Source organism: Castanea sativa, chromosome 2 (assembly GCF_040712315.1).
Source record: "Castanea sativa cultivar Marrone di Chiusa Pesio chromosome 2, ASM4071231v1".
In the NCBI taxonomy this organism is placed as follows: domain Eukaryota; kingdom Viridiplantae; phylum Streptophyta; class Magnoliopsida; order Fagales; family Fagaceae; genus Castanea; species Castanea sativa.
The window spans coordinates 10,214,438-10,242,145 of NC_134014.1; the positions used below are offsets into that span (position 1 = coordinate 10,214,438).

A 27,708-nucleotide genomic window follows, 5' to 3' on the forward strand; every position below is an offset into this window, starting at 1 on the left:
TAAAAACACATTAATTTTATATATAACATTAAGTTATTTGGTGCAAACACCACGTATAATTTTTTTTTTTAAAATTTCATAGCCTTTTAATAATAGAATTTTAGTTATTTAGGGATTAAAATCCACTAAAATTCTCAAAGTCACTTTATTATAGAGTTTCTATAATCCTATAATTTAATTTTAAAATTAGTGTACAAAGTATCTACAAAAATAATAAAAATAAAAATTAGTGTATTAAATTTTACTTCTTCATCAGCATCTAGAAAAATACTGATTATCATAATTTTAGATTCTATGTTTATTTTTTTTATAAAAATATAAGTTATAAATATATATATGAAAATTTTATATTTATATTTAAATTATTGATAATATGACAAAATTAAGTATAAATATATTATAAGTTTATAAATAAAAAATAATTGAATTTACCTCAAAAAAAAAAACTTATAAAAAATAAAATTGAGTCACCGCCTTAAACATATATATATATATAAAGCTTTAAACAGTGAAAACTTAAACCCAACTCTCATTCTTGCTCTATCTTTTCTGTAAAACCCTCGTATTCAATTTCAGAGAGAGGGAGAGAGAGAGAAACTGAGAGTAGAGTGACAGAGAGAGAGAGAGATGCCAGGGCCAACGGTAGAGATGGAAGCAGTGGAGCCACAGTCACTGAAGAAGCTCAGCTTCAAATCCCTCAAACGAGCCCTCGATCTCTTCTCTCCTCTCCATTCTCACCTCGCTCCTCCTGACCCCGAAAGGTTCTAATCTTTCTTTACAATCCCTAATTCCCTAATTCTCTCTTACTCTCTCTCTCTAAATTCTAATCGATTTTTTCTTTTCTTTTTTTTTTGTTTGCAGTAAAAGAATTCGAATTAGCCACAAGGTCAGTGAAATTTTCGCCCAATTTTTTTTTGTTTTTTGAGATTGTGATTTTTGATGGGTTTTGAATTAAAATTTTTGATTTGGGTTTTTAGGTAAACACTGAGTATAGAGGAATCAACGCCGTGGCGAATCAACCTCCTCGTCAAGCTAATGCTGTTGCTCAAACTCCAGTGGCTTCCAATGCTCTTGCTCTTCCAGGTATATATATATTTTTTGGTATTGTAATTATTAGAAAAGATAAAACATGGTACTGAAGAGTACGAAATAAAGTGCATGAGGAAACATAAAGAAGAAAAAATAAAGGAGGTAGAGTGAGAGAGAGGGAGAGAATTAATGTGGGGCACTTTTTTTACTGTTAAGTTTTGTGTATTGCAATGAATTCATTGGTGGGTATTTATAATTTTATGGTAAACATAATCCTAGACTAACTATAGACTAAACCGTGGTTTACGATGCTTGCACTACAAGTAGAATTGGGATTAAATTCTATAACACACATAGGCCTTGATATCTTTTTACAGTAGCAATTAAATTTCAAGATTGTATTTAGTTTTACGCATAAATTAGTATGTAAGTGGTAGAGCTATTGACTTGTATGAGTGTAGAAGTTTTATTTGTTAGCATTGCAACTTGATGATGTATGTGACTTTAGAATTGTATTAATTATACTCCATTGTTGATTTCTTTGATCAAAGAGTGGTAATATGCGATGTTCAAGAAATTAAGATCTTAATTGTAAGTGTAAAAATAATTTTCCTTTTGGTGAGTGAGTAATAAAAAATATAGAAAGATAGTTGTAAGTGTAGTATTTTTAGTGGAATGAAACTGGTTTTTTTATTTTTATTTTAATTTTATTTTATTTTTACTGGGTGTTATGTGCTCTGGCATTGCAACCGGGAATGAAATATTGAGATATGTTTTTATTGGGTTTTGTAGGTCTCGAAGATTCTAGTGATCGCCAGAAGGGAGGAGCTCAAAATGCACTAGTTGTTGGTCCATCTATTCAGTCAAAGGCACCGTAAGTATTCTCTCTAACTTTCACTGTTGAGCTCCAAAAACACACAGACATATACACTCATTGTATTCATGTTTTCAGTTATCCTATCATGTTGCCCCTATTTTGCTTGTGCCCTTATCAAATAGTTTTTGCATTTCCCTCATAGTAGGTCAGTTAACATTGAGGTTTAATAATTTCTAGATTCACCACTTTACTATCACTGGTTGCTATTAGTATTCTTTTCTTCATAAAAAACTTGTTTATTTTGTATTTTTGGGGAAGGGGGGAGGGGGGGTTGAATAATACCCTCAATGGTAATCAGATCTAATAAACGTTGGATTTAGGAATGGTAATATTGAATTGTGTCACACCTCCAACGCGCGTTAACCTCCTTTTATTAATTTGTTTATCAAATCTTTGCCGTTGTATTAAACTTGTGCTGATGATTCATGGTTTTGCCAGGAATGATGGTGGTCTACCCAGCAAAAGCATTACAGCCTTTTCTGCTTCAGGGTCATCTGAAAGGTTTTATATTCTTCTTATGTATTATGTTGTGAGATGCAGAAAAGTGTTTTGTATTCTCCCATTAATTCATTCATAATAGCTTACACCTCTCATTTAATTATTCTACTTGGCATTCTCTTTTGATAGAGTCTTAACAGTTTCCGCAGCCATGTAGTAATTTTTTTTAAAGGAATGCTCTCTGCACTGTATAGCTGTGAATGGAGATGAGTTTGATATGATTGAAATGTGGAATTATTCTTTAAAGTATTTTTCACATTGTGGTTGCTTTGATATTTTTGACATCGATATGTCTGACATCAGTTTGAAATCCTTTAAGATGTTTAAAGACCATATCATCAGGTTAATTTCATTCTATTATAGTATCCTGGCATGTATGCCATTTTTTGACATTCACATGCATTATGCACAGATGCACTTCATTACTTGTTATTGTATAGTCTCTGGAAATGCACTTCTGGAGCATTGAAAGACAATTGAAGGTCAATAGAACATTGTCATTCTATGCTGCATTATCTTGCATATAAATGTTGTTCTTTGGTTTGTCTTAAATGTGCTTCGGTTTTCCTCTTGTAGGAATTTATCTACAGCTGCTATAATGGAAAGAATCCCAAGCAAATGGCCACGTCCTCTATGGCATGCACCTTGGAAGACCTACAGGGTAAGGCTTCTTTCTTTTTCCTTTTTTAATTATTGATTGATAGGCTGTGGGTGGCAGGGCAATGGTGGAAGGGTATTTTATTAAATAGTGTGTGTGTGTGTGTGTGTGTGTGTGTATTAATATTTAAGAAATTTAATTGTAAAGAAGGGAACCTCGTCTACACAGGATTTCTACACAGCTCAGCTAAGATGAAACATGTATGATTTTTTTTTTTTTGGAAAGGGGTGGGGCATACTAGATATAATTAATACTAATCCTCATTGGTTTGGCCTTTCCTGTTATACGAGATAGGGTTGGTTGCACCTCTATATATATGAATGCATTACTTTGTTGCTGCACCTTTGCTTTCAAGCCATTTTAAAATGCCCACAATTTAATTCTGTAGGTCATCAGTGGCCACTTGGGATGGGTGAGATCTATTGCATTTGATCCGAGTAATACGTGGTTTTGTACTGGCTCTGCAGATCGCACTATCAAGGTATCCATTTTCAATTCAGTTCATCCAAATTAGTCCAAGAGAGTTTTTCTGATGATGTGCTATCATACACTTTTGGGCTTAAATTTTAGCCCTTTATAATTTGCCTTCTGGTTTTTGTGCTATTAAATTTTCTGCTCCTGTTCTCTATAGATACAAATATTTTATTTCTCACATGTGGTCCTGATTAGATGATCCAGCCATTACTTGTTGCAAACTTGGAAATATTTTGGGGAACTTTTGTTATTATAAAATGTATTGGTGAAGCTTGGGCAGAAAATTTGGTAAAATTTACAAAATTGAGCAAAGTAATCTAATAGAAAGCTGATACCAAAGCTTAGTTGTTGCAAGAATGGATGGATCAAGAGATAGTATTTCTGAGGTTTACCAACTCAGGGCTCTAATCATGCAATATTTCTGAGATTTGAAAACAAAGGATTATGATGGTACAACCCTGATGTCCTTCAACATTTTATACCTTTTGATCTCTCTCTCTCTCTCATTAGTTTGTTTCTCTCCTCTCCTTTCTAGGCATCTCATAGTAAGGAATTTACTACTGTGTTTTAATCCTGTAATTTTTGCTTTATCAGATATGGGACGTGGCAAGTGGAAGGCTAAAACTCACACTAACAGGACACATTGAACAAATACGAGGTTGGTCCCCAATGAATTATTGATGATAAATCAAATTCTGTTGGCTAACAATGATGTAGATAATGGCCATATTGACCAGTTATTAACATGGTAAAAAAATTTGTTGTTTTGATTGTAGGCCTTGCTGTCAGCAGCAAGCATACGTACATGTTTTCTGCTGGTGATGACAAACAAGTAAAATGTTGGGACCTTGAACAGAATAAGGTCAGAACCTCTTAAGTAATCCAAGTGTTCAATTCTCTATTGTATTAGCAACACTGGTTCTTAAGGACATTTTAATTGCTCTTCAGGTCATCCGGTCTTATCACGGTCATCTAAGTGGGGTTTATTGTTTGGCTCTTCATCCCACAATTGATGTTTTGCTGACAGGGGGACGTGATTCTGTCTGCCGGGTATGGAAATTTTCAGTACATGTAAAATACTTTCTGCAATATCATAACAGATGCACTATTTTTGCTTCTCAACATAGTAAGTTTTTCATTTCTGATGTTATTCGTTTTGATGCAACAATGTTTAGGTCTGGGATATTCGTAGCAAGCAGCAAATATATGCTCTATCTGGGCATGACAACACTGTTTGCTCAGTGTTTACTCGACCTACGGTATGTGGATCCTTTTTCTGCTTTATATTATCTTTTTTAATTTGATATTTGATTCTAGGGTAGTGTATGTTTCCTACCAAAATTCTGAGTTCCCCCTTTCTTTTGGGAGGGGGGGGGGGGTAATTTCTCTTTCATAGGATGTGGGTAGATTTGTTTGTTAATATTTTGGTATGGATATGGGGCTTTATACATCAATGGGTTAGATTTTTGTTATGTAATGAAATTATGTTTCTCATATTTTCAGGATCCACAAGTTGTTACTGGCTCCCATGATACAACCATCAAGTTCTGGGACCTCAGATTTGGTAATTAATTTGCATTTTGATGATTGATTTCTATTACTATATCATTATTTATATTGCTATTTTGTTTTGTTTTTTTTTTTGGGTGGTTTTTCTGTTTTCCACTTTTCACTTATCAGTTATTACTTTGCAGGAAAAACGATGTCAACTCTCACACACCATAAAAAGTCGGTGCGAGCAATGGCACAGCATCCTACAGAGTATGTGCATTCCTCTCTCTCTCTCTCTCTCTCTCTCTCTCTCTCTTATATATAGTTCTTACGAAATAACACAGCTATGGTTTGTAATATCATGCTTTTACTAAAAAAACATTTATCACTTTTATTTTTCAGGAATTGTTTTGCCTCTGCATCAGCTGACAACATCAAGAAATTTAACCTTCCTAGAGGGGAATTTTTACACAACATGCTGTGAGTTTTCTGCCTACTTTTCTCTTTATGTTTATTTGTAGACAATTTGCTTCTCGTTAAGATATTAATATCGTGTCATTTTCTTTAGTATGAGTGAGATTGTGATGCTCTTTTCTTTTCTTTTTTTGGGTGATAATGGAAAACTACATAAATGACCCATTTTTTAATAAAGTTCAGCTAAGCGAAAGCTACAAATTTTTAATTTTTATTTGATAGGTAAGAAATTATGTATTAAAGACACTACAATATGTAGGAAAAGCACATAATAGTCAAAAAGTACAAAAAGAAGAAGGAAAAAAAACAGAAAATTAATTACAAAAAAGAAGAGAACTTATGAACAAAGGGATGGAGTCAAAAGATGAGTCCCCAAGCTACAAGTTATTGATCCATTTAACTTTCACAACCTTTTTCTCTTGTAAGATGTTGGTCTACAAGATTTAATGATGCACCTACTTCTATTGTAAGCATGTGATCATATAACAGCTACAATTCTCCAGCTGTTCCAATCAGAGAATTATTTGTCAATTAAAATTTACAACTCAGCAAATGAGTAAAATACATTTGTTAAATTGGTTGGTGTTCTATATGGCTTCATCTCATCTCTTGAAATCCATATTTGAAAGGTTTTTTGGCCATTTACTCCTTTGAAGCACGCAAATATGATTTTTTTTTTAATTGATCTGCTGGTGTCTTGGCAGGGTCAAGGGGAGGTTTAGTTCTCTCCCTTTTATAACGTGGACTGAGGGGGTCATTATAGACAACAGATGAATCCACCAATACGATTATCATGACCAGTTATAATCTCCTATGTCAAATCCACAATATGACTGTCATAAGCAATTATCATCTCCTACGTTGTTATTAATAGATCATGTTAGGCTCTCTCGTAGTTATTTTATGTACTTTTTGCTATCTTGTTGTGTAAGATATTAAATGTAGGCTCTAGGCTACAATTCATGCTACGTTAGAAGGTCATGAATTGGGTAAACAATGCTGGTTCCAACTGATACCCATGGCCAATCATCTATAGGTTGGTTTAGTTTTGTTATTTTTGTGTAGTTAATTTGGTTTGAAAGAACCATTACAGCCAAACCAACCCCACCTACCTTTAAAAATTTTGGATCTAGTTTTGGTCTCTCCGAGAGAGGGTGTGGAGTATTGGCTTTACTTATCATAGAGAGAGAGAGAGAGAGAGGGAGAGAGAGAGAGAGAGAGAGTATTGACTTCTATACTAGTCAAACTGTTCAGACCATGCAAAACTGAGAACCCCTTGTTTGACCAAATTGATGCCTTTGATGACCGCTTGCATATATCACAAATTGTTTCCTTCAGCCTACTATCTCCAAGGTTTTGAATGATAGTTCTTGATATGGGTTTGTAGTTGGAATTGAAGAAACATTAAGCATAACAAGATCAATGGGAAAAGAAGCACGAAAATACTGAGTGCGTAGTAGTATAGTCTGGTGACCCTCCCTTCACACATTACCAAAGGGAGGGATTAGATAATTTATCGGAACCTCACATCAATAACTCGACCCCTACCACCTATGGGTAGTTTTAGACAAGTTTCTTTTGAAGTGGATACCTGAATGCCAAGTATGGCTCTTAATAATCTGTCCTCCGGGGTATACGACGATTCTTTTGCTACCTGAGGCGTTAATTTACCTACTAAAATATCGCCTGTTTCGACCCAAGACCCCAGCATTGGGAAATTTCCAAAGGAGCAATTTCAACAAAATCTTTCAATTTCTTATTTTATTATGTTCAACTCTGTAGAGTAGATTGAATGTATGTTTATCAAAAAGAAGAAGAGTAGATATAAAAATGGTTATAGCAGAGTTTGCTGGAACACACCATAGGTCAGTTGGCTTCTCAAACGCTGCACATTAGCAGAAAAAAGTGAGTGACTAGCCAGCCTCATGGTCGAGTTTTATCCATGTGCTGAGTTGTAGTTTTAGATGATGTGGTATTCACTATTCTCCAGATGGACCAATTAGTGTTACAGAAAAATGTAGGGAACTGAATTGCAGGTAATATAGTACTTTGTGAGCATCTATTTTAGGCTTTCTACTCTTCTATAATTAACTTGGTTGCAATCAGTTAAAAATCATTTCGTAAAATCCTACTCTGAGCATCCCTGAAATGGAGTTCACAACACCCCTCTAATCTGGAATCAATAACTATTTAACAATTGTAATGTGGCACTTAAATAAAATTGGCATTTACAAAGTGCCCCAATCAAATTTAGGTATTTAAGTTTTTCTTTACATGATTTTTATGGATCTTTTGGTTTAAACTTGCTTAGGAGCTTGACAAAGATTGGTCTAGAGTCATTAGTTGTTTTGATGTCTTATTTAGGTGATTCTGTGTAATTAGGTCCATCTTCTTTAAGTTCTTAGATGAGTCTCCTGATTTTTTATTCTAGTTTGAAATAAAATGTCATATATTCACTCTGGGAACTACATGATGTATTCTGTACAATTTATTTTATGTTTTCAAGTAGTGGTTATATACCAAGTCTGATGATAAACTTATATTCCAATGCTTTTGGTATATTTTGAGCAGATCTCAGCAGAAAACTATAATTAATGCAATGGCTGTCAACGAGGAGGGTGTGATGGCTACAGGAGGTAGGGTTTTTATACATTCTGGTTGTGAATTAACTTCATTCTCGAATAGGTTTGGTGTCTGATGTCAAGGCACACCATCTGCATTTTAATTTTGCATAAGAGGTTTTTTTTTTTTTTTTTTTTTAGACATTTAGTTTCTAGAATAAATAGTTACATCTTTCTTATCTTCCCTCCTTTTGTTTATGCAAGGTGACAACGGGAGTATGTGGTTCTGGGATTGGAAGAGTGGTCACAATTTTCAGCAATCCCAAACAATTGTGCAGCCTGGTATGCATTTTGTGCATTATCTATCTGTTCTTTATGGTTGTGGGGGTGGAAGTGACCATAAATGGGGCCGGCACTAATCACTGCTTAATACTTGCTTTCAGGCTCATTGGATAGTGAAGCTGGTATCTATGCTCTCTCCTATGATTTAACTGGTTCAAGGCTTGTTACTTGTGAAGCTGACAAGACAATTAAAATGTGGAAACAAGATGAGACTGCTACACCAGAAACTCATCCCCTTAATTTCAAGCCACCAAAAGATATTCGGCGGTTCTAGTGGTCATCCTCTATGGCTCAATGCTCTGATTGGTCATGTGTCATGCTGTTTCACATTGATTTGGCAAATGTAAAATGAAAACTAGTCGTTTAATGTGGATAAAGGCTTTTAGTCATACACGCTGCCTGTTGCTTCTGTTAACCACAGACAAAGGGATGTGTGGGAAATATAGTTTTGTAATCTTTAATAGAAGTTACCAATTAGAACAATTGGCTGTTCTAGTTAAGAGTAATTCCAAATGTTAAACAGTTTTCTTTGGGGTTGATGTGGCTCAAAGTTTAGATAAAGAATTCAAATATTTGGTTTTCAAAGTGTTAGATGAAGTTGACCCAAAAAGTTTTGGGGATTAAAGTCAGGTTGATTGAGTTCCATTTTGGGCAGCCGAACTTCGGTCTGCGTTGACGAAGGGATTTCACTTGTCAACAGGCACATGGTTGTGTTCACTGGGGACGGTAGCACCTTACTAGTGGATTCAACCTATCGTAGTTGTTAATTTGAAGGAATTAAGCTAATTTTTCTACTCTCCCAGCAATAAATAATTTCTGTTGCATGTGAAATGCGTACACCTGGCTTGGCTCACCTCTTTTCTTTGGAGACAATATCGTAAGGTCGGCCTGTTTCCAACAAATGCACTAGCGTCTTCGTGCCTTCCACAGACCAATCGTGGTTTTCACTAGGCAAGCGTCAATTATGCCACACTTCGCGTTTAAAGGAAACGCTACATTTTTCTATATTCATTCTTTTTCTTTCCTTTTTTTTTGACTGATCACATGTTTTAACTCACAAGCTCATGTACATCTCTATCCTTTTTGCTCTCCAGACTGTAAATTTATCTCCTTTCTTTCATCATCTTCAGAGACCCAAAGTGGTCAGACACTTGAGGATTATAGCGGTCAAAGTTTTATACAATGTCCAAGCTCAGAGTTACCACCCTATTTTAATCTGACCAGTTGCTCAGTTTCCAACTACACAGTTGAACTGTCAGAAATTGATTGACAAGTATTACAGCCTATCTTTATGGGTCCACTTGTACAATCCATATTTGGTTCAAGTTCCCCCCTGACCCGGCTTGCTGCCTCCATCAACTAGGTCATAGATCACAAACTGTTATATAGTTTCACACACCTTATTTTTGAACTGAAATCGTGACTTGAAGTCATAATTTTGAACTTAGAAATCGTAACTTTAAAAGAAAATACTACACAGGCTAATATTCTAAAGTAAGGTAAATCTTGTTTGTATGTAAATAGTCATCTTTGCAAGCAGATTAAAAACAAAAGTTGACTTCTCTATAGCCATGTTTGACCTACCATCAGGGGATTTGGTTCAACAAGTTCTTGCAATCATCAACAATTTGTGCATATTTAACATATGAGGTTTCATTATTTGTATGCAAGCCTACAACAAAGTTAGCATCAATTATAATTTCAATAACGCTTGAATTTAAAGGAGAATGAACTTTGCCAATTGATTATAAATTATAGAGGTAATATTTTTACCCAAAAAACACACACATGTATGTATTTTAATATGATGTAGATTTAAAAAAAAAAAATCCCACTCCCACCATCGTATTTATAATTAATAATTAACCATTATTTTCATTATTATTATATTCGTTAGTCGTTGAGTTAGTTGACTTGCAATTATTTAATAAAAACTTAAAGCAGCTACCTAATTTAATCATTAACCATGTGCACCCAACATTAATTAACTTCACATCTTTTCCCCCCATTTCAGAGTACTGTACGTTACCCACATACATTTACGTAACTGTAAAAAAAAGTGTGACCACTTACCAGAAGCATATAACAAAGTGCCCTTACTAATAAGTGCCAAACCCGCAAGGTAGCACAAACCACGCACCTTGGAGCGATTATAGTGCCAATATTTCATGCATGAAAATCCCTCCCTCTTTAACCAAAACGCTCACTCACTCTCTCTCTCTCTCTCTCTCTCCAAAACTCAGATTTTTTCTTTTCCTAAAGAAAAATGAACTCTGAGCTCATTCACAGAACCCAAACTAGCAAAACTCCAAAACCCAATGACACTCTCCACCTTGCACAAAAACCCACAAATCTTCTTAAAAAATCCAGAGACCCATTACTGTACACGTTCATTGGAATCGCCATAGCCACTTTTTTCTTCAACTTCTTCGACCCTTTAAGTAAAACACCACCACTTTCACAGCAACAGTCCGAGTCGGCTCAGCTCCAAACTCGGCACGTGCTGTACGAGACGACGTCGTCACAGTCATCACACCATGATGTGCATTTTAACGTTGGTGGGAAAGTTCCACTGGGGTTGAAGAAGAAGGGCCTGAGAATATTGGTGACTGGTGGGGCCGGGTTCGTGGGGAGCCACCTTGTGGACCGTCTGATCGAAAGAGGAGACACTGTGATCGTCGTTGATAATTTCTTCACGGGCAGGAAGGACAACCTGGTACAGCACTTTGGGAGTCCGAGGTTTGAGCTCATAAGACACGACGTCGTTGAGCCGATTCTATTGGAAGTGGATCAGATCTACCATCTAGCTTGCCCTGCTTCTCCAGTTCATTACAAGTACAATCCGGTCAAAACCATCATATCCTTCATTTTTATTTTTATATATATTTTTAATTTCCTTAAGTTATTATTTTGGTCTTGAATTCCTTGATCATATACTAGGATTTAACTGAGACTTTGAATTAAAGGATTTGCTTATTTTTGGGTTAATTTGGTTTCTAATTAGAAAAAAAAATTAGTGTTTTGAACTAAAACAGAGGACTGTTTATATTATTTGATTTTTTTTTTATACTTGATTGTGTTTATTAGAGGCAAATGATTTTACATAGTTTTATGCAACTTAAAAAATAACTGAAATTATAACTTGAAAAAATAATTGAAATTATGGCTTGAAATCATAGTTTTTAAGTAGAAATTGTAATTTTAAGCCACTGTTTTAGTTGATTTTTAGGCTATGTGTAAAACAGTTTATCTATAACAAGTTTTTCCTTTTTATATTTTAGCCTAAAGTTAACTAAATGTTGAATTATTAGATAATTTTTAGAACTTTAAGGACTAAATTGATTTATAGACAAAGTTGATTTCTCACACTAGAGTTAAACTATCAGAATCTAAGTACTTATTTCATGAGAAAATTTGGATGATTATAATATATTGGGGACTTTCATGCCAATTTGGAAGAATTTTGGTATTTTTGAGTGTTGTTTTCATTTTGTAGAATCTTAGGAGAGAGGTCATTTTGACAATTATTCCTATTTATTATGGACTTAGATTAGGTTAAGTATTTAGTTTGACTGGACCCATCACGATGACATACAATTTAAACTGTGTCACATTTTCCTTTCAATTTTTTGACACTTACTTCGGTATGCATTTACAAAGGATTTGGTATAATTATCACTAATTAATAATTAGGTTGATGTGAAATTAATCTATATTCTGGGTTTTACATTTTTTTTAATCAGCCAGTGAGGTTCAATAAATCGAATGTATAAAATATTTTTTCCATGTGGAATTATCCAATCCATTGGATTTGAATCCCAAAATGAGAGAATAAATAAAGAATACAAACATTTTAAATCTAATTTTTCTCTTATTATTAGACACGTGGGTCCTGTTTGGAGTCCTTGACTTTGTATTCCAGGGGGTCACAAGACCAATGTGGTGGGTACAATGAACATGCTTGGACTGGCAAAAAGAGTGGGTGCAAGGTTTTTGGTAACGAGCACCAGTGAGGTGTACGGCGATCCTCTGCAACACCCCCAGGTTGAAACCTACTGGGGCAACGTCAACCCCATTGGTAACTTCAAATTTTTTAACTCTTAACTATTTTATGTTTAAAATTATGAAATATACTCTCTTTTTTATTTAAAATGAAAAAAAAAAATCCTATTTTATTATCTAAACTTTGAACGTTTAGAGTAACATTAAGACTATCACAAATTTTACAAAAAAAAAAAAAACTCCAAACTGGTTAAAATTTATATAGCGATTGAAGACATTACCCATATGTAGTTTCTGTAACAAGATTTTTGTAATAAATCATATAATTTGTTTAAATAATATACATAAATATTCTTATAAATAAAAACGCAAATGGTTAGAAAAATTTGGGATTAAACTTTATTCTAAGTTTATAAACTAATGTGTTAACTCTTAAATACATTACAAATATATATTATATAGTTAAAATTTGTTTAATATATGGGTTAATATATGCACTAACCCCTATATTAAGCACATTTTATAATAAAATTAGTAGTGGATTTGACTATTCTAAAAGTTTAAATATAGCCCTCTTGAATAATTGACCAAAGGGCAATTCTCTCATTGGGTCTTGACCCACACGTGCATCTTGGCAGGTGTAAGGAGTTGCTATGATGAGGGGAAGCGTACGGCAGAGACCTTGACCATGGACTATCACAGAGGCCATGGCATTGAGGTCAAGCTTAATTTATCTTAAATTACTTCACAATTTTACTTTAGTTTCTTAAATTTCATTTTTGAATAAAACGCTAAAAGCCGTATAATTCAATTGAGACTTCATGGTATTTTAGATAAAGATGTCTTGGATTCAAATTTCTCATTTTTATTTATGAAATTATTTTTTAAAAAATTACAATTTTATTATGGTAAAGGAGTTACTGCATTTTAATTTAACACTAGGTGCATTAATTAATTGATAGTCTGTAAAGAGAAATTTAAATGATCTTACAACGTTTTGCAGGTGAGGATTGCTCGAATTTTTAACACATATGGACCACGTATGTGCATAGACGATGGTCGTGTAGTTAGCAATTTTGTTGCTCAGGTAATTAACTTTTATTTATATTAATCAGTTTCCATTTGTTTTTTTTGTTCTCTTTGCCTCTTTAGTTTTAAATAAATAACAAAGTTTAAAGTACCTAATTCTAGTTCTATTTGGGATTCTTTTGTTAATGGTTAAACTACATAGGCATTAAGGAAGGAGCCATTGACTGTTTATGGTGATGGGAAGCAAACAAGAAGCTTTCAATATGTTTCCGACCTGGTAATGCCTTTCTTTTTTCTTTTCTTTTTTAATTCATAATATTGCAACAAGCATACTTAAAAAGCTTTTTATTTAATTCATTTCTCACATTAATTTAAATTGTTCAAATCCATCTGTTAAAATACAATTTTTTATCTCTCCAAATTAAATTCAACTATATGGTTGTATTATTTAATATGACATATAGTTGAATTTAATTGTCGTTAGAAACAAATAATACTGTTTGTGATATATTAATTAATATCGCATGTGGTTGAATTTAATTAATCTATATATATATATATATATATATATAGAGAAATGATATGTTCACAACATTTTTACAACAAATCCTAAGTGGCAGGATGCTACTGGTTGTTATTGTTGGGGCAAAAAAGTAATCTTAGTGTTAGGTTCAAATTTGAACCAATAACAACTAACTACCTATGATTTGTTGTAAAGATGTTGTAAAAATGTTGTGGATGTAGCACCTTTCATATATATATTGTCAAAACTGAGAGAAAATTTAATTAATTTTTTAAATTGGAGAATAATTTTGCATCACTTGTCTCATCTAATTTTTAAATTTATGTGTTAAGTGAATTATTAGGTGCAAAAATCGAAGAGTCTAAATTCAATTAAATTTTAAATTGAATTTTAATTGAAGTTCAATTTGCGCCATGTGTCCCATCCAATTTTTTAATTTTTGTGGCAAGTGAATTATTAGGTACAAAACCAAAAGAATCTAGATCTAATTAGATTATAAATCATATATATATATATATATATATAATTATGATTGTTTTTAAATGTACCAGTGCATATGCATGAGATTACACACTAATTAATCTAAACTACAATACCTAACCACTTAAGTTTTGTTCTTATTTTAGTCTAATGAACATGATGAACTCTGATATCTATCAAATTGCTTCTTTTGGTTTTGATTTTTTAAGTACAATTTGGCTGCTGTGAAACCTTAGCTTTCTCTAATGTACTATAATCCACTCCTACATCTGTCAAATTGCTTCAAAATATATGTGGCAGATAATTGTACACTTTATGTCCCAATTTAAGAGCCACCATATCTAGCTAGCAAACTGTTGGTACATAATACAAATTAAAGATGTCAGTGTTTTGAAAACATCAATCATAACCATATTTATGAGTCCGTTTGGATAGAACTTATTGTTGAAAACTGAAAACACTGTAGCAAAATAATTTTTTAATGAGTAAAAAAACACTGTTTACTCTTTTTTTTACTGTTTATATGCCTTGGTACACTGTTCATGTCCCATGAACAGTGCACCAAGTGCTGGTCTTTTAAAAAAAAAAAAAAAAAAACGCAGACGCATGAAGGAAAACGGGGATCCAAACGGGCAAATAGTACTAATGTGGCTTAACTAGTGAAGGTTGTCAGGGGGTCTCAGTTATTACCTGGACCAGATAATGCCCAACCAGTATCATAAAATCTGATTGCTACATATATATATTGTTGCCAAAAAATGATTACCACTATCATTTAGGATAGTTATAGATTTTTTTTTGTTGTTGTTCTCTGTTAGTTGATAATGTCAATCAAATTCATGGCAATTTCTAGTGAAGCTTGTCATGGGGTCGCAATTGTGATTGTGGTAGTTTATGGTGAAGCACTGATGCCATTCATGGTTTCTAAATCTTTGACTTTCATTTAAGCATATATATATATATGGTCTTTTTTTTCCTTCTTTTCTTTTAAAATTTATTTTCTTTCATACAATTTTTATTTTTTAATGAGACATGATGAGGAGGTATTGAGAATTTGATGTCTCTTGAGAGGTATATATGTAGGGTCACCATTGTTTTAGCAGATTTAAAAACTTATCTTGGTAGCCTTTTTTTTTGGGTCCACCTCTAGAGTTATCATCAGAATTCAGAAGTCTTGGTTCGGATTGTATCAAATAATTTTTGAGGCAGTGTAGCCTTAACTTGTGTACAAGTATTCGAGCAAACAACTTATTTTTTCTCTTTCGATAAAAATGGAGGGATCTGAATGTAATGTAATCAAGCAGTCATTGTTTGGATTTTGATAAAAATCAGACAGGAAACAAAGGAAAAAAGTGTCACTTTGTGGTTGTAAAAACATAACTTGGGGAATCGGGATGCAGCTGACACTAACAGACACTTTTGTACGAATTTGTTATGTTTCTGTCGATGTTTCATTATTTTGAGTTTGTCATGCTCAAAATGAAATAATATCAATCGAAATCATTTCCATCCACTGTCAGCAAACATGTGAGTCTCCTGAGCTCAAAGGCCACCACTGCCAACTTTCTTCTAATAAAATCTATCTTAAATGTGTTCTAATTTTCATTTTAAAAAAAAGTGTTTTATTTTTCTGAAGTGGTCTATAGGCACCCAACTAAAACTTACACTTTGTTTGGTTGTAATTAGGGGAAGAGAGAGAGAAAGGAAAAGAGAGAGGGGAGGGAAAGAGAAAAGAAGGGAAGAGGAAATTAGTATCTTTAGATGTATTTAGACTTTAGATACAGGAAAGAAGGGAAAAGAATTTTCTATATAGAATTTGTTTGGTTTATAAAAGGAAAGGAAAGGATGTATGTGCATTTTTACATTTATGTCCTTATTTGAATTTCCTATATAGAGTAGTGTTTGAATTTTGGAATTTGTTTCTAAAAAGATTAAGGATATTTCAATAAGTTTATTCACTTTATTTTAAAATCAACCCACTCTCTTTTTAGCTATCCCTCCTCATCTGGTCATTTTGGGGGAAAATTCTTAGGTAGTCCCGGAATATAGTGAAATGGTGCTCCCTCCTCTCACATTCATGGTGGACCCCATCATGAATTTAATGAGCGGACCCCACCATGAATGTGAGAGGAGGGAGTACCATTTTCCGTGCTCCGGGAGTACCTAAGAATTACTCCATTTTGGGAGGACACAAAAATATGGGCCCCAAAGAAAATCAATCGCTCAATTTTCATTATTTTCCATTTCTACCTTTGTAACCAAACATTGAAAATTGGATCATTTCCATCATAATCCTTTTTTCTTTTTTCTTTTTTTTTTCCCTTGTGTTTTAAATAAAGTGTTAGGTGTTTTTTTTTAATAATAAATATCATCCTTGAACTTTGAAGTAAGTGCAAATTTGCTCTTGATTTAAGTAATTAACCTTTTGACAATAAATTTGTAATGAACCAAGCATTCTGTTATTATTTTCCAACAAGAAGTAGTAGTTTTAAATTGGTTAATACTTCTCGGTATTTTCAATAGAAGTATTTAGAGTTGGTATTTTCAATAGAAGCTTTCATAGTTTAAATCTTCTCATATCTGATTATTGAATTATCAATAAAATTAATTGATTTAAAGTTTACACACTTAATTTATACATATTTGTTCCACATTTTTAATAACTTTGTAATGTAGTTATTACCTTGCTATCAACAGATAATTTAAATTTAAGATTTGTCACAAACCAAAAGTCTTGGAGGGTTTATTATTCAAATAGGAAGTACAAATATTAAAATGACACTTAACATCACCACCAAGGATTTGGATTTGGACATAATTATATAAGGGTCTGGTTAATATGTGCCCTAATTCATTCATTTTTTGAAAAATTTTCTTGGGAATTGAAAAAACTGTCAAATTTTTTTGAATTTTTGAATTTTTTTTTTAAAAGTGATAAATTATTGTGTGTCCTAAGGACACACATTAGCAAAATCCATTATATAATAGTAATGTTTTAACCTTTTCTCTTTATGACTTATGAGAATTCTAATCAGTAATGTATATACTCAAATAATGAAGTGACTTTTAGACATTTCCTTTTGGTGGTCTCTTTATTTTTCTTCCCTGTGCCTGTTTAGTTGGCGAAAATGGCGAGGATTAAGATTGTGGGGAAGGTAGGTAGGTTGGGTTGTGGGGCACGCTTCTGAGTTCTGACTGTTCTGACCAATGATGTTCTCTGACTTTTATATACTATCCGACAATGACAGGTGGAGGGTCTGATAAGGCTGATGGAAGGTGATCATGTGGGTCCTTTCAACCTTGGCAATCCTAGTGAATTCACCATGCTTGAACTTGCTCAGGTAAAATTTTTGTTCTACTTCTCTATGTTGTACTTTTTTTTTTCCCGACAATTTTTCTATGTTATACTCAAATGAAGTTGCGTGGTTTAGTAATATAATAACTATTAAGTGAAACTCATAAAGTTAACTCTAGTAGCTCCATATCCTATAAAATTAGTAAAAAAAAAAATGATATATTGCCACAAAAAAAAAAAAAATTGACATAATCAAATTCTTAACGGACGCAACTTTTGTTAAATTATCAAACTTAAAAAAATAGCATTTTTATGACACTAAAACTCATAGAGTAAAAAATAGATTTATGAATGAAATCAAATATGTAATATTTATGTGCAAAGTTATTATTTTGGCATTGAAATAATAACTACGAATAGCCATTAACTCTTTGGAAATGGTAGAAGAATGAGACCTATTATGAGATAATAGGACCATTATACTCATTAGTTATTACTAAACTTATTAAAGAGATGAAATATAACCAAGTTACAGCTTTTCTTAAAAATTAACTCAAAAGAAAGGAACAAAGGTAATTGGCCTTCTTTTGATTTCGATTAAGATGTTTTAGCATCCTTGGATAGCTTGTATCTTGCTTAATTTTTGTTTTCTTTTTCTTATTTGAAGTGTCCTTAGTTTACTTCCTACATACTTGGGCCTCGCTCCATTTTCTTTTTTATTGATTAAAGAAAAAAAAGAAGAACAAAGCTAAGAAGAGGGAATTGGACTTGGGTTTGTGCAGGTGGTACAAGAAACTATAGACCCTTATGCAAAGATAGAGTTCAGGCCCAATACTGAGGATGACCCACATAAGAGAAAGCCTGATATTACCAAGGCCAGAGAGCTTCTTGGGTGGCACCCAACTGTGTCTCTTCGCAATGGACTTCCTCTCATGGTTGAAGACTTCAAACAACGTATATTTGGTGACAAAAAAGACAGTGTTGGCGCATAAGTTTTATGTATGTATTGTTGAGGGACATTGAGAAAAAAATTAGTGAAAATAAAAATTGAATAAGAGGGATAATCTTTATGAATATTTACACCTTTCTGTCACTGTTACTCACATGAACAGGCCTGGGAGGGAGAGATTATTAATTATGAGAGTGTAAAGCGAGCAATTTTTTTTTTTTGAGTGTGTAGATTAATCTTCTTTACCAATATATAGTAAAATAGTTTTTTTGTTATCACTTTTATATTTTCAAGTTCTCAGTATCATTTAAATTACACTTGGTCATTGTTAATTGTTATGCCAATTTTCAAGGTCGACTAATCGGGGCTTAATATCTGTAGAGCTTTAGAGAACAATTTTGTGATCGTATTGGTATTTGACAGAAAACTTGGATCTTAAAGTTGCATGCCTTTCTTAATGATAATGGAAATACAATACTGCATTGAGATTGAGTTGGGTGTTAAAACAACAATTCAACATTATGCGTATAGGTAAATCAGCAAAAATGTAATCCAACTACATGCATATGTTATAGGTATACTATTTGTAACATTGATGAATGTTATATTTGTTTGAAGGGGCTAAACATGATTCATTCTTTTTCTTTTTCCCTTGAAAGCAAAGTGCTAAACATACTGTTGCCCCTGAAGCATTGGAACTGAGCAATAGCAAAATTATGCTCTTTTCAATTTCAGTATCCTGGTGGCTTCTTGGCAAATTCCTCCCTAAAGGGGGTTACTGAATTCTGATTCCTTTGCCTCTTAAATATATAAAATGTGGTGAATTGAGGATTACAAATCAATAACAAAAAGACATCATGTTGTGTAGCAAAAAGACATCTCACTATGTAAAAGGAGATTATATTATGCAAAATGGTGCATCATTCCACCAATGCAAATAATAATGCATTAAAATGTGTTATACAAAAGGACATCTTACCATACATTCCAACAAGCAAAGGACAAAACTAAGACATTTCACTATCGAAAAATGCAAACATCCAAGGCTCTTTTACACACACGCACGTGTGTGTGTATATATATATATATAATATTTATTTATGTTTATTTTACCTTAACTCAATTGGTGAAGCCAGTTGTTTAACAAAAAATCTGAAACATATTAGACTTCTATACACACCATAAAAGGGAGATTTAAGAAAAAGAAGGTAAAAAATATTCTATTTATTGGAAACCTGTCATTTCTTTTGTTTCTCAATCTGTATCTGAAACTCCCTTTAGAATTGTTCATGACCCAAAAGCAATTTTTGCTAATGGGCTAGTTGCTGGTAAGTTCGAAACTCCAAAGGGAAATTAGGCGTGCTTAGCGTTCATTTAGCCCGGATCCCACATTTGACATTTCGGATTCATCAATCATGGGCACAACACAGATAGATAACTATACCTAGACCCATTTATATTGGTATGGCTTAAAGATACTCCATTTGTTTCATTAAGAAAACTTTCCTTATTATCAAATCTAAGACATTGATGATAAATTATTGATTATTTTAAAAGTTTAAACTATTGAGATATGATAAATTTAATTATTTAATCGCACAATTTCAACAACCAAATGATTTTTGGTGTAGTGAGGATTAAAACCATAAATCTCTCGTTAAAAGGACAAAAAACTTTAAATTGAGCTATTAAAACACATGCATTAAAACTTATTATAAGCCAATAATTTAAGTTGGGTCTGGTTAACAAATGTCATTAGAGCATTTGTTAATTTCATATTTTAGGAAAATTTTAATATAACTTTCATAAAAAAAAATCAAAAATCAAAAGTTAAAAGAAGAAAGTTTATTTTTTCTTTTTCTATAAAAATTTCAAAAAATATTTTTTAATTTGATGCTTGTTAACAAATGTCATTAGAGCATTTGTTAATTTCCTATTTTAGGAAAATTTTAATATAACTTTCATAAAAAAAAAATCAAAAGTTAAAAGAAGAAAGTTTATTTTTTCTTTTTCTATAAAAATTTCAAAAAATATTTTTTAATTTGATGCCTGTTAACTCTTGCCAGATAACTGATATAAACCAATAACACTCTGTTTGTGTTTACCTGGAGAAGAAGGGTTCAAAACATGGGCTGAAGCCCAAGTGAAAGCGAGCAGGCTTTGTCCAAATCCGGGTCTCGCAGTAAAATTACGAAAATAACCTCACCTTGTTCCCCTAGCAAAAAAATCACATGGTATTGATATATAGCATTAGCTACGCCAAAATTCCTCTACAAATCTGTGCTTTTTCTCTCTCTCAGCTCCCAAACACAAGCCTCTCTCTCTCGCTCGCTCTTGTCGGCTCGCCCTTAAAACCGACCCAACCCGACCCGGTTTTGCGTACGAGCTGAACCAACCAGGTCCGCCTCTCTCTCTCTCTCTCTCATTTCTGTCTAATTTGTGGTTTGCTTTTCATTTTCGATTTTCAGATTTTTGATTCGTGCTCGTTTTTTTTTAGATTATTTTTTACCATTAGATTTTTATTTTTTAATTTTTTAAAAATTATTTATATGTGGGAATGAACTTTGGGGGATTAGGGTTTTGAAATATCAATCAGAGTCTGGGTTTATTTAGGGTTTTGATAATTCTTTTTGTGGGTATTGGATTTTTTATTTTTTACATAAAATGCTTTAAGATAACGATTGTGACGATGGTGAAATCAAAACCCATTTTTATGCTTGGCATTTATGGGGGGGGTTTTGTAGGGTTTTTCTTTTATTTTGTTTTTGATTTTTTAGTTAAACAATTTGGTTATAGTTTTATTTGGGTTTTGTTTTTGCTTGGATTTCTCTTTCTCTTTTGGGTTTAGATGGAGATAGGGAATAACAATCGAATTTTATGGTTTCACTGTTGCCTTTAGTAAGAGAATAAGATTCTATGCTTAATAATGCCTTTTTTCATTGTGGGGTCTCTTTAGAGTGATTTATAAAGAAAGTTTTTGTTTTCGATTTAATGGAAATTATCAGGTATGCCAGATTGTAATCTTGGTGCATTTGTGAATTTCCAATTTTGCACAGTAGTGTGCTGAGTGTGGTAATTGATTTGATTGCTTTTGGTTTGTGCAGTTTTCTTGTGTTTGTTGAGAGAAACATTCGTTGATTGTTTCTTAGTTGGATTTTTGCGGAATAACCAAAACAGAAAGTTCTTTCATTTAGAGGGTCACTAAGAAACAACCAAAAATGTCGCGGAAGGGTTTGATGGAGCAAGACCTGAGTAAACTGGATGTAACAACGTTACATCCACTCTCCCCTGAAGTTATATCTCGGCAGGCTACAATAAATATTGGTAAGCTCTGTTTGCTATCGAACTGCTTAAACCTCCTTCACATGGTCATTGCAGCACTTGAGCTTAACTGAATTTTTCATACTTCTAGTTGGTGATTGTCTGGTGCTCCTATGTTTTTGTTGAAGCTGATGATCTGGAATTTAACTTATTGCATCAGGCACCATTGGTCATGTGGCACATGGAAAGTCAACAGTCGTAAAAGCAATATCCGGTGTTCAGGTGATTTGTTTTTTCTTTTACAATTTTCAGTGCATTCTTATTGGACGCATGCACTGCTATTAATGTTATGAGTTATAGTATAGCTGCAGTGTAGCAATAATGTATTTTATTCATTTTAAATGGCTATAGAACAGAGACAGTTTTCCTCTAAACCGGTTTGGAGGAATATCCTCCAACCTATTACGCATTGTTCAGATGACCTTCCACTTGTAATTTTACCACGTGATTCATCAAATCTTTTAAACAAGTCACATGATTATTAAACAGGCAATGTGATTAAAAATACATGTGGATGTTCATTTCAATTGCCACATCGCTGGGTGGAGGTTTGGAGAAAATTCTGTCCATAAAACTATATGCTATCCGGTATATGGGGCAAGTGCTAGTAGTTTAGGACATGAAAATCACCTTATTAATTTATTTATGCTTATTCCAAAAGATCATTGACTCTTAAATTTTCTTCACTATGTGTGGCTTTAGGCACATGACTTTTTAATGAGTCATGTGACTTGTTTAAATAATACACATGAGTTAGTCTTATAATTTGCCATGTAATGGGTTGGAAAACATGTTTGGTGCCAAATGTCCTTGTATATTACTGCCCTAAATCTTTCAACATTGAGTTGGAGAGTTGGTTATCTTTATATTTACTTAGATTAATTAATGGTCGTTGATTAACCAAAGGTTTCTCGGTATAGTGTTAATTGGTAGCCACTATGGAGCTGCCACTGGTGCAATTTCTTTCCTTCAATTGAGACTAACCTTGGCTTTATTGTTATATGTTAAAGCTTGTAAATAGATAGGAAAAATTAATTTGGGCAAATGGTGGAAGTGTGGAACATAGTATTTTTACATTTTCTTTTGCAGAAGCATTACGCATTAAATTTTTACTTGAACCTCAACGTTTTTTCACTCATCTGCAGACTGTTCGTTTTAAAAATGAGTTGGAGCGCAACATCACTATCAAGCTTGGTTATGCTAATGCAAAGATCTACAAATGTGAAGAGGAACGGTGCCCTAGACCTATGTGCTACAAGTGGGTAACTATTCAACAAATTTTGTTATATCTTTATTTAGCTAGCAACATGTCATTAATATGTTGCAATGTTCATGTAGGGCTTATGGAAGTGGGAAGGAAGATAATCCTCTGTGTGATGTGCTGGGATATGAAAACTGCAGGATGAAATTGCTGAGACATGTCTCTTTTGTGGATTGCCCGGTAAGGTTCAAGTGCTTTTTATTAGATATTGTGGTTTTATGACTAGGTAGAATATATGTCAATTCGTTTAGGTTCCATGATGTATTGTATAGATGGTGTTATAGGCATTAGGTACAGAGATTGGGTTGTCCTTAAAAGTTGAAGTGACATTGGCTTGGGCAATGTTCTATCTTGATTTTTCTATTTAGTTCTTACTAGTATTGTATCTATCAAACCTTTGTTTTTCTCTTTATAATTAGGGACGCTCATTTTATTGCATGTAGTACCTAGTCTTTGATCCTCTAGTCATCCTGAAGTTTGTGATTTGAAAGTTCTTTTGAAACTCTTGAACAGACTTGGGCCTGTATTTAAGAGATTCTTTCTTAAGGTTCATAATGTGTTAGATCTGTCAGTTTGTAATTCTTTTAGAATGCCACTTTTCCATAATGTAATTCTTTAGGGGCATTGTGTACATGTCATGGATTTTAGGTACTGCTTCCTTATAAAAAAAAGTCTGGAATTAAGAAAGAGAGTTTGTGGAGGCACGTTTCTCTTTATTCTATGATGATTTTCTGAGTAAAGTATGGTGCTTGCACTCAAATATTATAATGCTAAATCTTGTTGTATCTCATCTTAAACTTATGTTGATATGATTGTTTCTTAACCTTTTCTGTAGGGTCACGATATTCTCATGGCTACAATGCTTAATGGAGCTGCAATTATGGACGGAGCTCTACTGCTAATAGCTGCAAATGAAAGCTGCCCCCAACCACAAACTTCTGAGCATCTTGCTGCTGTTGAAATTATGCGCCTTCAACATATAATAATCCTGCAAAATAAAGTAGTTTAGATTCAGGAAAATGTAGCCATCAACCAGCATGAAGCAATCCAGAAGTTTATTCAGGTAAGTTCTTTTAGATCATCTTTGACGCACAACATAGTTCATTATTTAGTGTACTGAATATATTTGCTTGATTCCTTGTTTATCAGGGAACTGTTGCTGATGGAGCACCTGTGGTACCAATTTCTGCTCAGCTGTAGTATAATATTGATGTTGTGTGTGAGTACATTGTGAAGAAAATCCCCATTCCAGAAAGGGACTTTGTGTCACCTCCTAATATGATTGTAATCCGGTCTTTTGATGTCAATAAGCCTGGTTATGAGGTTGATGAAATTAGAGGTGGTGTGGCTGGTGGAAGTATTCTTAGGGTATGTTTCTTCCATATGAATTTGTGCAAAAATTAAGAACCATTTTAAGTGCCATTCATTCCTGCTATTGGCACATGGTTGTTAACTGCTTTTAATGTGGAATTCTCTGAAGAATGATGGTTGATGCTATTCCACATCATTGGTTGAATCATGCGTGCAACTGATGTGCACATGGATGTGTCTTTGGTATTGTTTCAAACAATTAAATTCCACCAGAAGGCCAAAGAGCCTAAAGAAACATTTTACATTTATATGGTTTGCTTATTCCTTTGGGATTGGGTTCCTCCTGTCAATTCGTCCCACTTTTTGTTTCTATAATCTGTTAATCAACATTGTGTTAGTTGGTGATTACTTCAAGGAAGCTAGAAAATTGATATCCTGTGGGCCTCTCTAAGCCTTGGTTTGGACCATTTTTTTATTTGATGACATATATAATAGAAACTTGGTACATGGAAATTTATTATATTCATGATTTTATCGGTTGGTACATGAAATTTATTTTATGTCAAGACCTCATTCGATGCTCCGTACTTTGTAGGGTGTTTTGAAGGTAAATCAATTTATTGAGGTTCGTCCTGGGATTGTTGTTAAAGATGAGAGTGGGGGCATCAAATGCACGCCGATATATTCCAGAATTGTTTCTTTATACGCTGAGCAAAATGAGCTGCAATTTGCTGTGCCTGGAGGTCTCATTGGTGTCGGCACAACCATGGACCCCACTTTGACACGTGCTGATAGGTTGGTGGGTCAAGTTCTTGGTGAAGTTGGATCACTCCCCGAAGTTTTTGTTGAGCTTGAGGTAAAGGGCTAATCTGAAAGTTTCTTTTATTAGTCCCTTGACTGGATTTATTTTATTTTTGGATCAGTTACTCTCTTCACTTGATTAAACTTGATAGTTGTATCGATGAGGAAAGTCAATTAATTCTAGCTCAAATGGTACCTTCTCTTGTAAGAGAAAGGTGGTGGATGAGGATCCACTGGTTTGTGTGACTAACAATTTTTGGAATAAGGTTTTATCATTGAGCAAAAATCTTTTTGTTTGTTTGTTTTGTCCTGTTTATTTATTTATTATAAATATATAGAAATATTTAAATGATATGCAAGCACCCCTTAGCATAACTCAAATGCTTTTCTCTCATGTCGGATAGATGGATTTGGTCTGGCTTTAAATGGGGCAAGGCATATAATATTAGTAGAAATAATTACTATATCAGTCTTTTCAAAAAACAAGAAATGTCTATTGCTGTGCATTATATTATGCCTGTTTTTATTAGAGCATTTGAAATGAACTACGTGAGTGCTTGGGGTTCTTTTTTCTGATTTTAAGAAGTGACAGTTAAGTAATTTTTGGAATTTCCTTTCTTGGTTTCTGCTTGTGTTAATCCTCTTGTTCTTTTGGGTTTAAGTAACTCATTTTTTTGGACCATTCTGTTGATTCGTATGCCTTAGGGAACTATTTATATAGAGTCTGGTCAAGGATGAAATGGAATGCTCTCTCTTTCATGTGTTCTCAGACAATCCTTTTATGCTAAACTTCTGTTACTATGATTTTGCAGGTTAATTTTTTCTTGCTGCGGAGGCTTCTAGGTGTCAGGACTAGGGGCACAGAAAGGCAGGGAAAGGTCACTAAGCTGACCAAGTCCGAGATTTTAATGTTGAACATAGGTTCTATGTCTACAGGGGCAAGAGTTATGGCTGTGAAGAACGATCTGGCAAAGTTGCAACTCACATCTCCAGTGTGCACTAGCAAAGGTGAGAAGATTGCCCTTAGTCGGCGAGTTGAGAAGCACTGGCGGCTTATTGGTTGGGGTCAGATTCAAGCTGGAACCACTCTTGACATCCCACCTCGCCCTATTTGAGTTAAATCCCTAAACAGGTAGAAAGAACAACCAGTCAAATCTTTAAAAGAGAATTAAGGAAGATGTGGGAAGATAGACATATGTTGGGAACCATTTTTGTTAGGTGGAGAAGAAAACAGTGCTTGCATTGCTGTTACCTGTTTTGTTTCTTTTTTCCTATGGGATTGTGTTACTTTGTGCTGATATCTTAGTTTGAGTTTTGGACTAGAGTATTTTTTATGAGGCTGTTTCTTATGGACCTCCTAACAGTCAGACATCGCATTCTTGTTAAATTCTCTTATACAATATTGGAGGATGGTTTCTTTGCGAATCTGTAATTTCTAGAAATGCACATTGGTCATCTACTTAGGCAGGTAGATAATTATACTCCCAAGGACAATACTTGATATTTCTACCCCCAATAGACTGAAAAAAAAAAACCACCCAATAGACCGAAAAAAGTGATTAATACAGTTTAATGTAGATACTCATTTACTATTCGAGGTAAATGAAAAAAAAAAAAAATGCTACAGTTTTGGTTCATTACAGCTAGAACTTGTGAAGTTGACACATTAACCATTTGTAGTCGCTACAGACACCAAAAGAACTGCAAGCAAAGTTTGGATTTTTAAGCAAACCAAACACCACCTTAGCATCTATTTTCACCGCGAGAAATTATAACTGCATAGATGTAGCTAATTGTGAACCACTTTGCACTGACAATGCTTAGCTAATAACTTGTAGCCATGCCCCCTGCCTCTCGACCAAGGTACGTTACCCAAAGAGGAAGCTACTGTCTGTCGGATTAAACCAATCTATATTGGGATCTGGGGGGCTATTAGTCTAGATACTCCACTTGACTGGAGTATCAATGCACAACCGTTTCACTCTCTTGTGGTTCACAATTGAATGAAATACCACAGCTTTAGAGATTCACATAGCAACGGGTCCTTGATGGAAAAAAACTTCCCCAACTAGAACCTAGTCATAATAAGTTAATAACCAGATAGCCGTTAGAAGCACTCTATGGAGAGAGTGTACATGGAAGATTTCAGAAGATCTGCAATTAACATGAAGCCAATCCTGTGGGGAAATTCTTTTATTAATATGATAGGATTTGAACCTATAACATTTGCTTCATGATGATTATTTTATATTATTAGAGCAAGACTCCTATTAGTTTCTTTTTAGTATAAGTGGGATTCAATTTCAATCTCCATATTCAATGTCAAGAGAGA

The 27,708-nt window shown here is 33.6% G+C and overlaps 2 protein-coding genes and 1 pseudogene across 2 annotated transcripts; all 3 read left to right on the forward strand.

Annotated features, from left to right (window-relative positions):
• The first annotated feature begins 517 nt into the window (after nucleotides 1–517).
• On the forward strand, nucleotides 518–9,033 carry LOC142625876 (protein pleiotropic regulatory locus 1). The gene is made up of 17 exons (XM_075799617.1): nucleotides 518–761; nucleotides 862–886; nucleotides 978–1,083; nucleotides 1,822–1,903; nucleotides 2,345–2,407; nucleotides 2,981–3,065; nucleotides 3,451–3,543; nucleotides 4,131–4,194; nucleotides 4,313–4,398; nucleotides 4,485–4,586; nucleotides 4,712–4,795; nucleotides 5,040–5,100; nucleotides 5,231–5,297; nucleotides 5,430–5,507; nucleotides 8,073–8,137; nucleotides 8,327–8,404; nucleotides 8,506–9,033. Exons 1-17 carry the CDS (start codon nucleotides 628–630, stop codon nucleotides 8,676–8,678), a joined length of 1,446 nt encoding a protein of 481 aa, XP_075655732.1. The 5' UTR covers nucleotides 518–627; the 3' UTR covers nucleotides 8,679–9,033.
• Nucleotides 9,034–10,530: 1,497 nt separating this feature from the next.
• On the forward strand, nucleotides 10,531–18,960 carry LOC142623548 (UDP-glucuronic acid decarboxylase 2-like). Its single transcript, XM_075796983.1, has 7 exons — nucleotides 10,531–11,266; nucleotides 12,340–12,482; nucleotides 13,045–13,124; nucleotides 13,410–13,493; nucleotides 13,638–13,712; nucleotides 17,687–17,779; nucleotides 18,516–18,960. The coding sequence occupies exons 1-7, from the start codon at nucleotides 10,671–10,673 to the stop codon at nucleotides 18,723–18,725; spliced, it is 1,281 nt and encodes a 426-aa protein (XP_075653098.1). The 5' UTR covers nucleotides 10,531–10,670; the 3' UTR covers nucleotides 18,726–18,960.
• A 4,361-nt stretch (nucleotides 18,961–23,321) lies between these two features.
• Nucleotides 23,322–26,801, forward strand: LOC142624542 (uncharacterized; annotated as a pseudogene).
• The last annotated feature ends 907 nt before the right edge of the window (nucleotides 26,802–27,708 follow it).

Bases quoted from the DNA above. Each gene is read 5' to 3' on its own strand.
- LOC142625876 (XM_075799617.1), top strand. From the start codon at position 628: ATGCCAGGGCCAACGGTAGAGATGGAAGCAGTGGAGCCACAGTCACTG. The intron at 2,408-2,980 runs GTTTTATATTCT...TTCCTCTTGTAG, and splicing joins GCTTCAGGGTCATCTGAAAG to GAATTTATCTACAGCTGCTA. The intron at 4,399-4,484 runs GTCAGAACCTCT...ATTGCTCTTCAG, and splicing joins GGGACCTTGAACAGAATAAG to GTCATCCGGTCTTATCACGG.
- LOC142623548 (XM_075796983.1), top strand. From the start codon at position 10,671: ATGAACTCTGAGCTCATTCACAGAACCCAAACTAGCAAAACTCCAAAA. The intron at 13,125-13,409 runs GTCAAGCTTAAT...AACGTTTTGCAG, and splicing joins ACAGAGGCCATGGCATTGAG to GTGAGGATTGCTCGAATTTT. The intron at 13,494-13,637 runs GTAATTAACTTT...TAAACTACATAG, and splicing joins TTAGCAATTTTGTTGCTCAG to GCATTAAGGAAGGAGCCATT.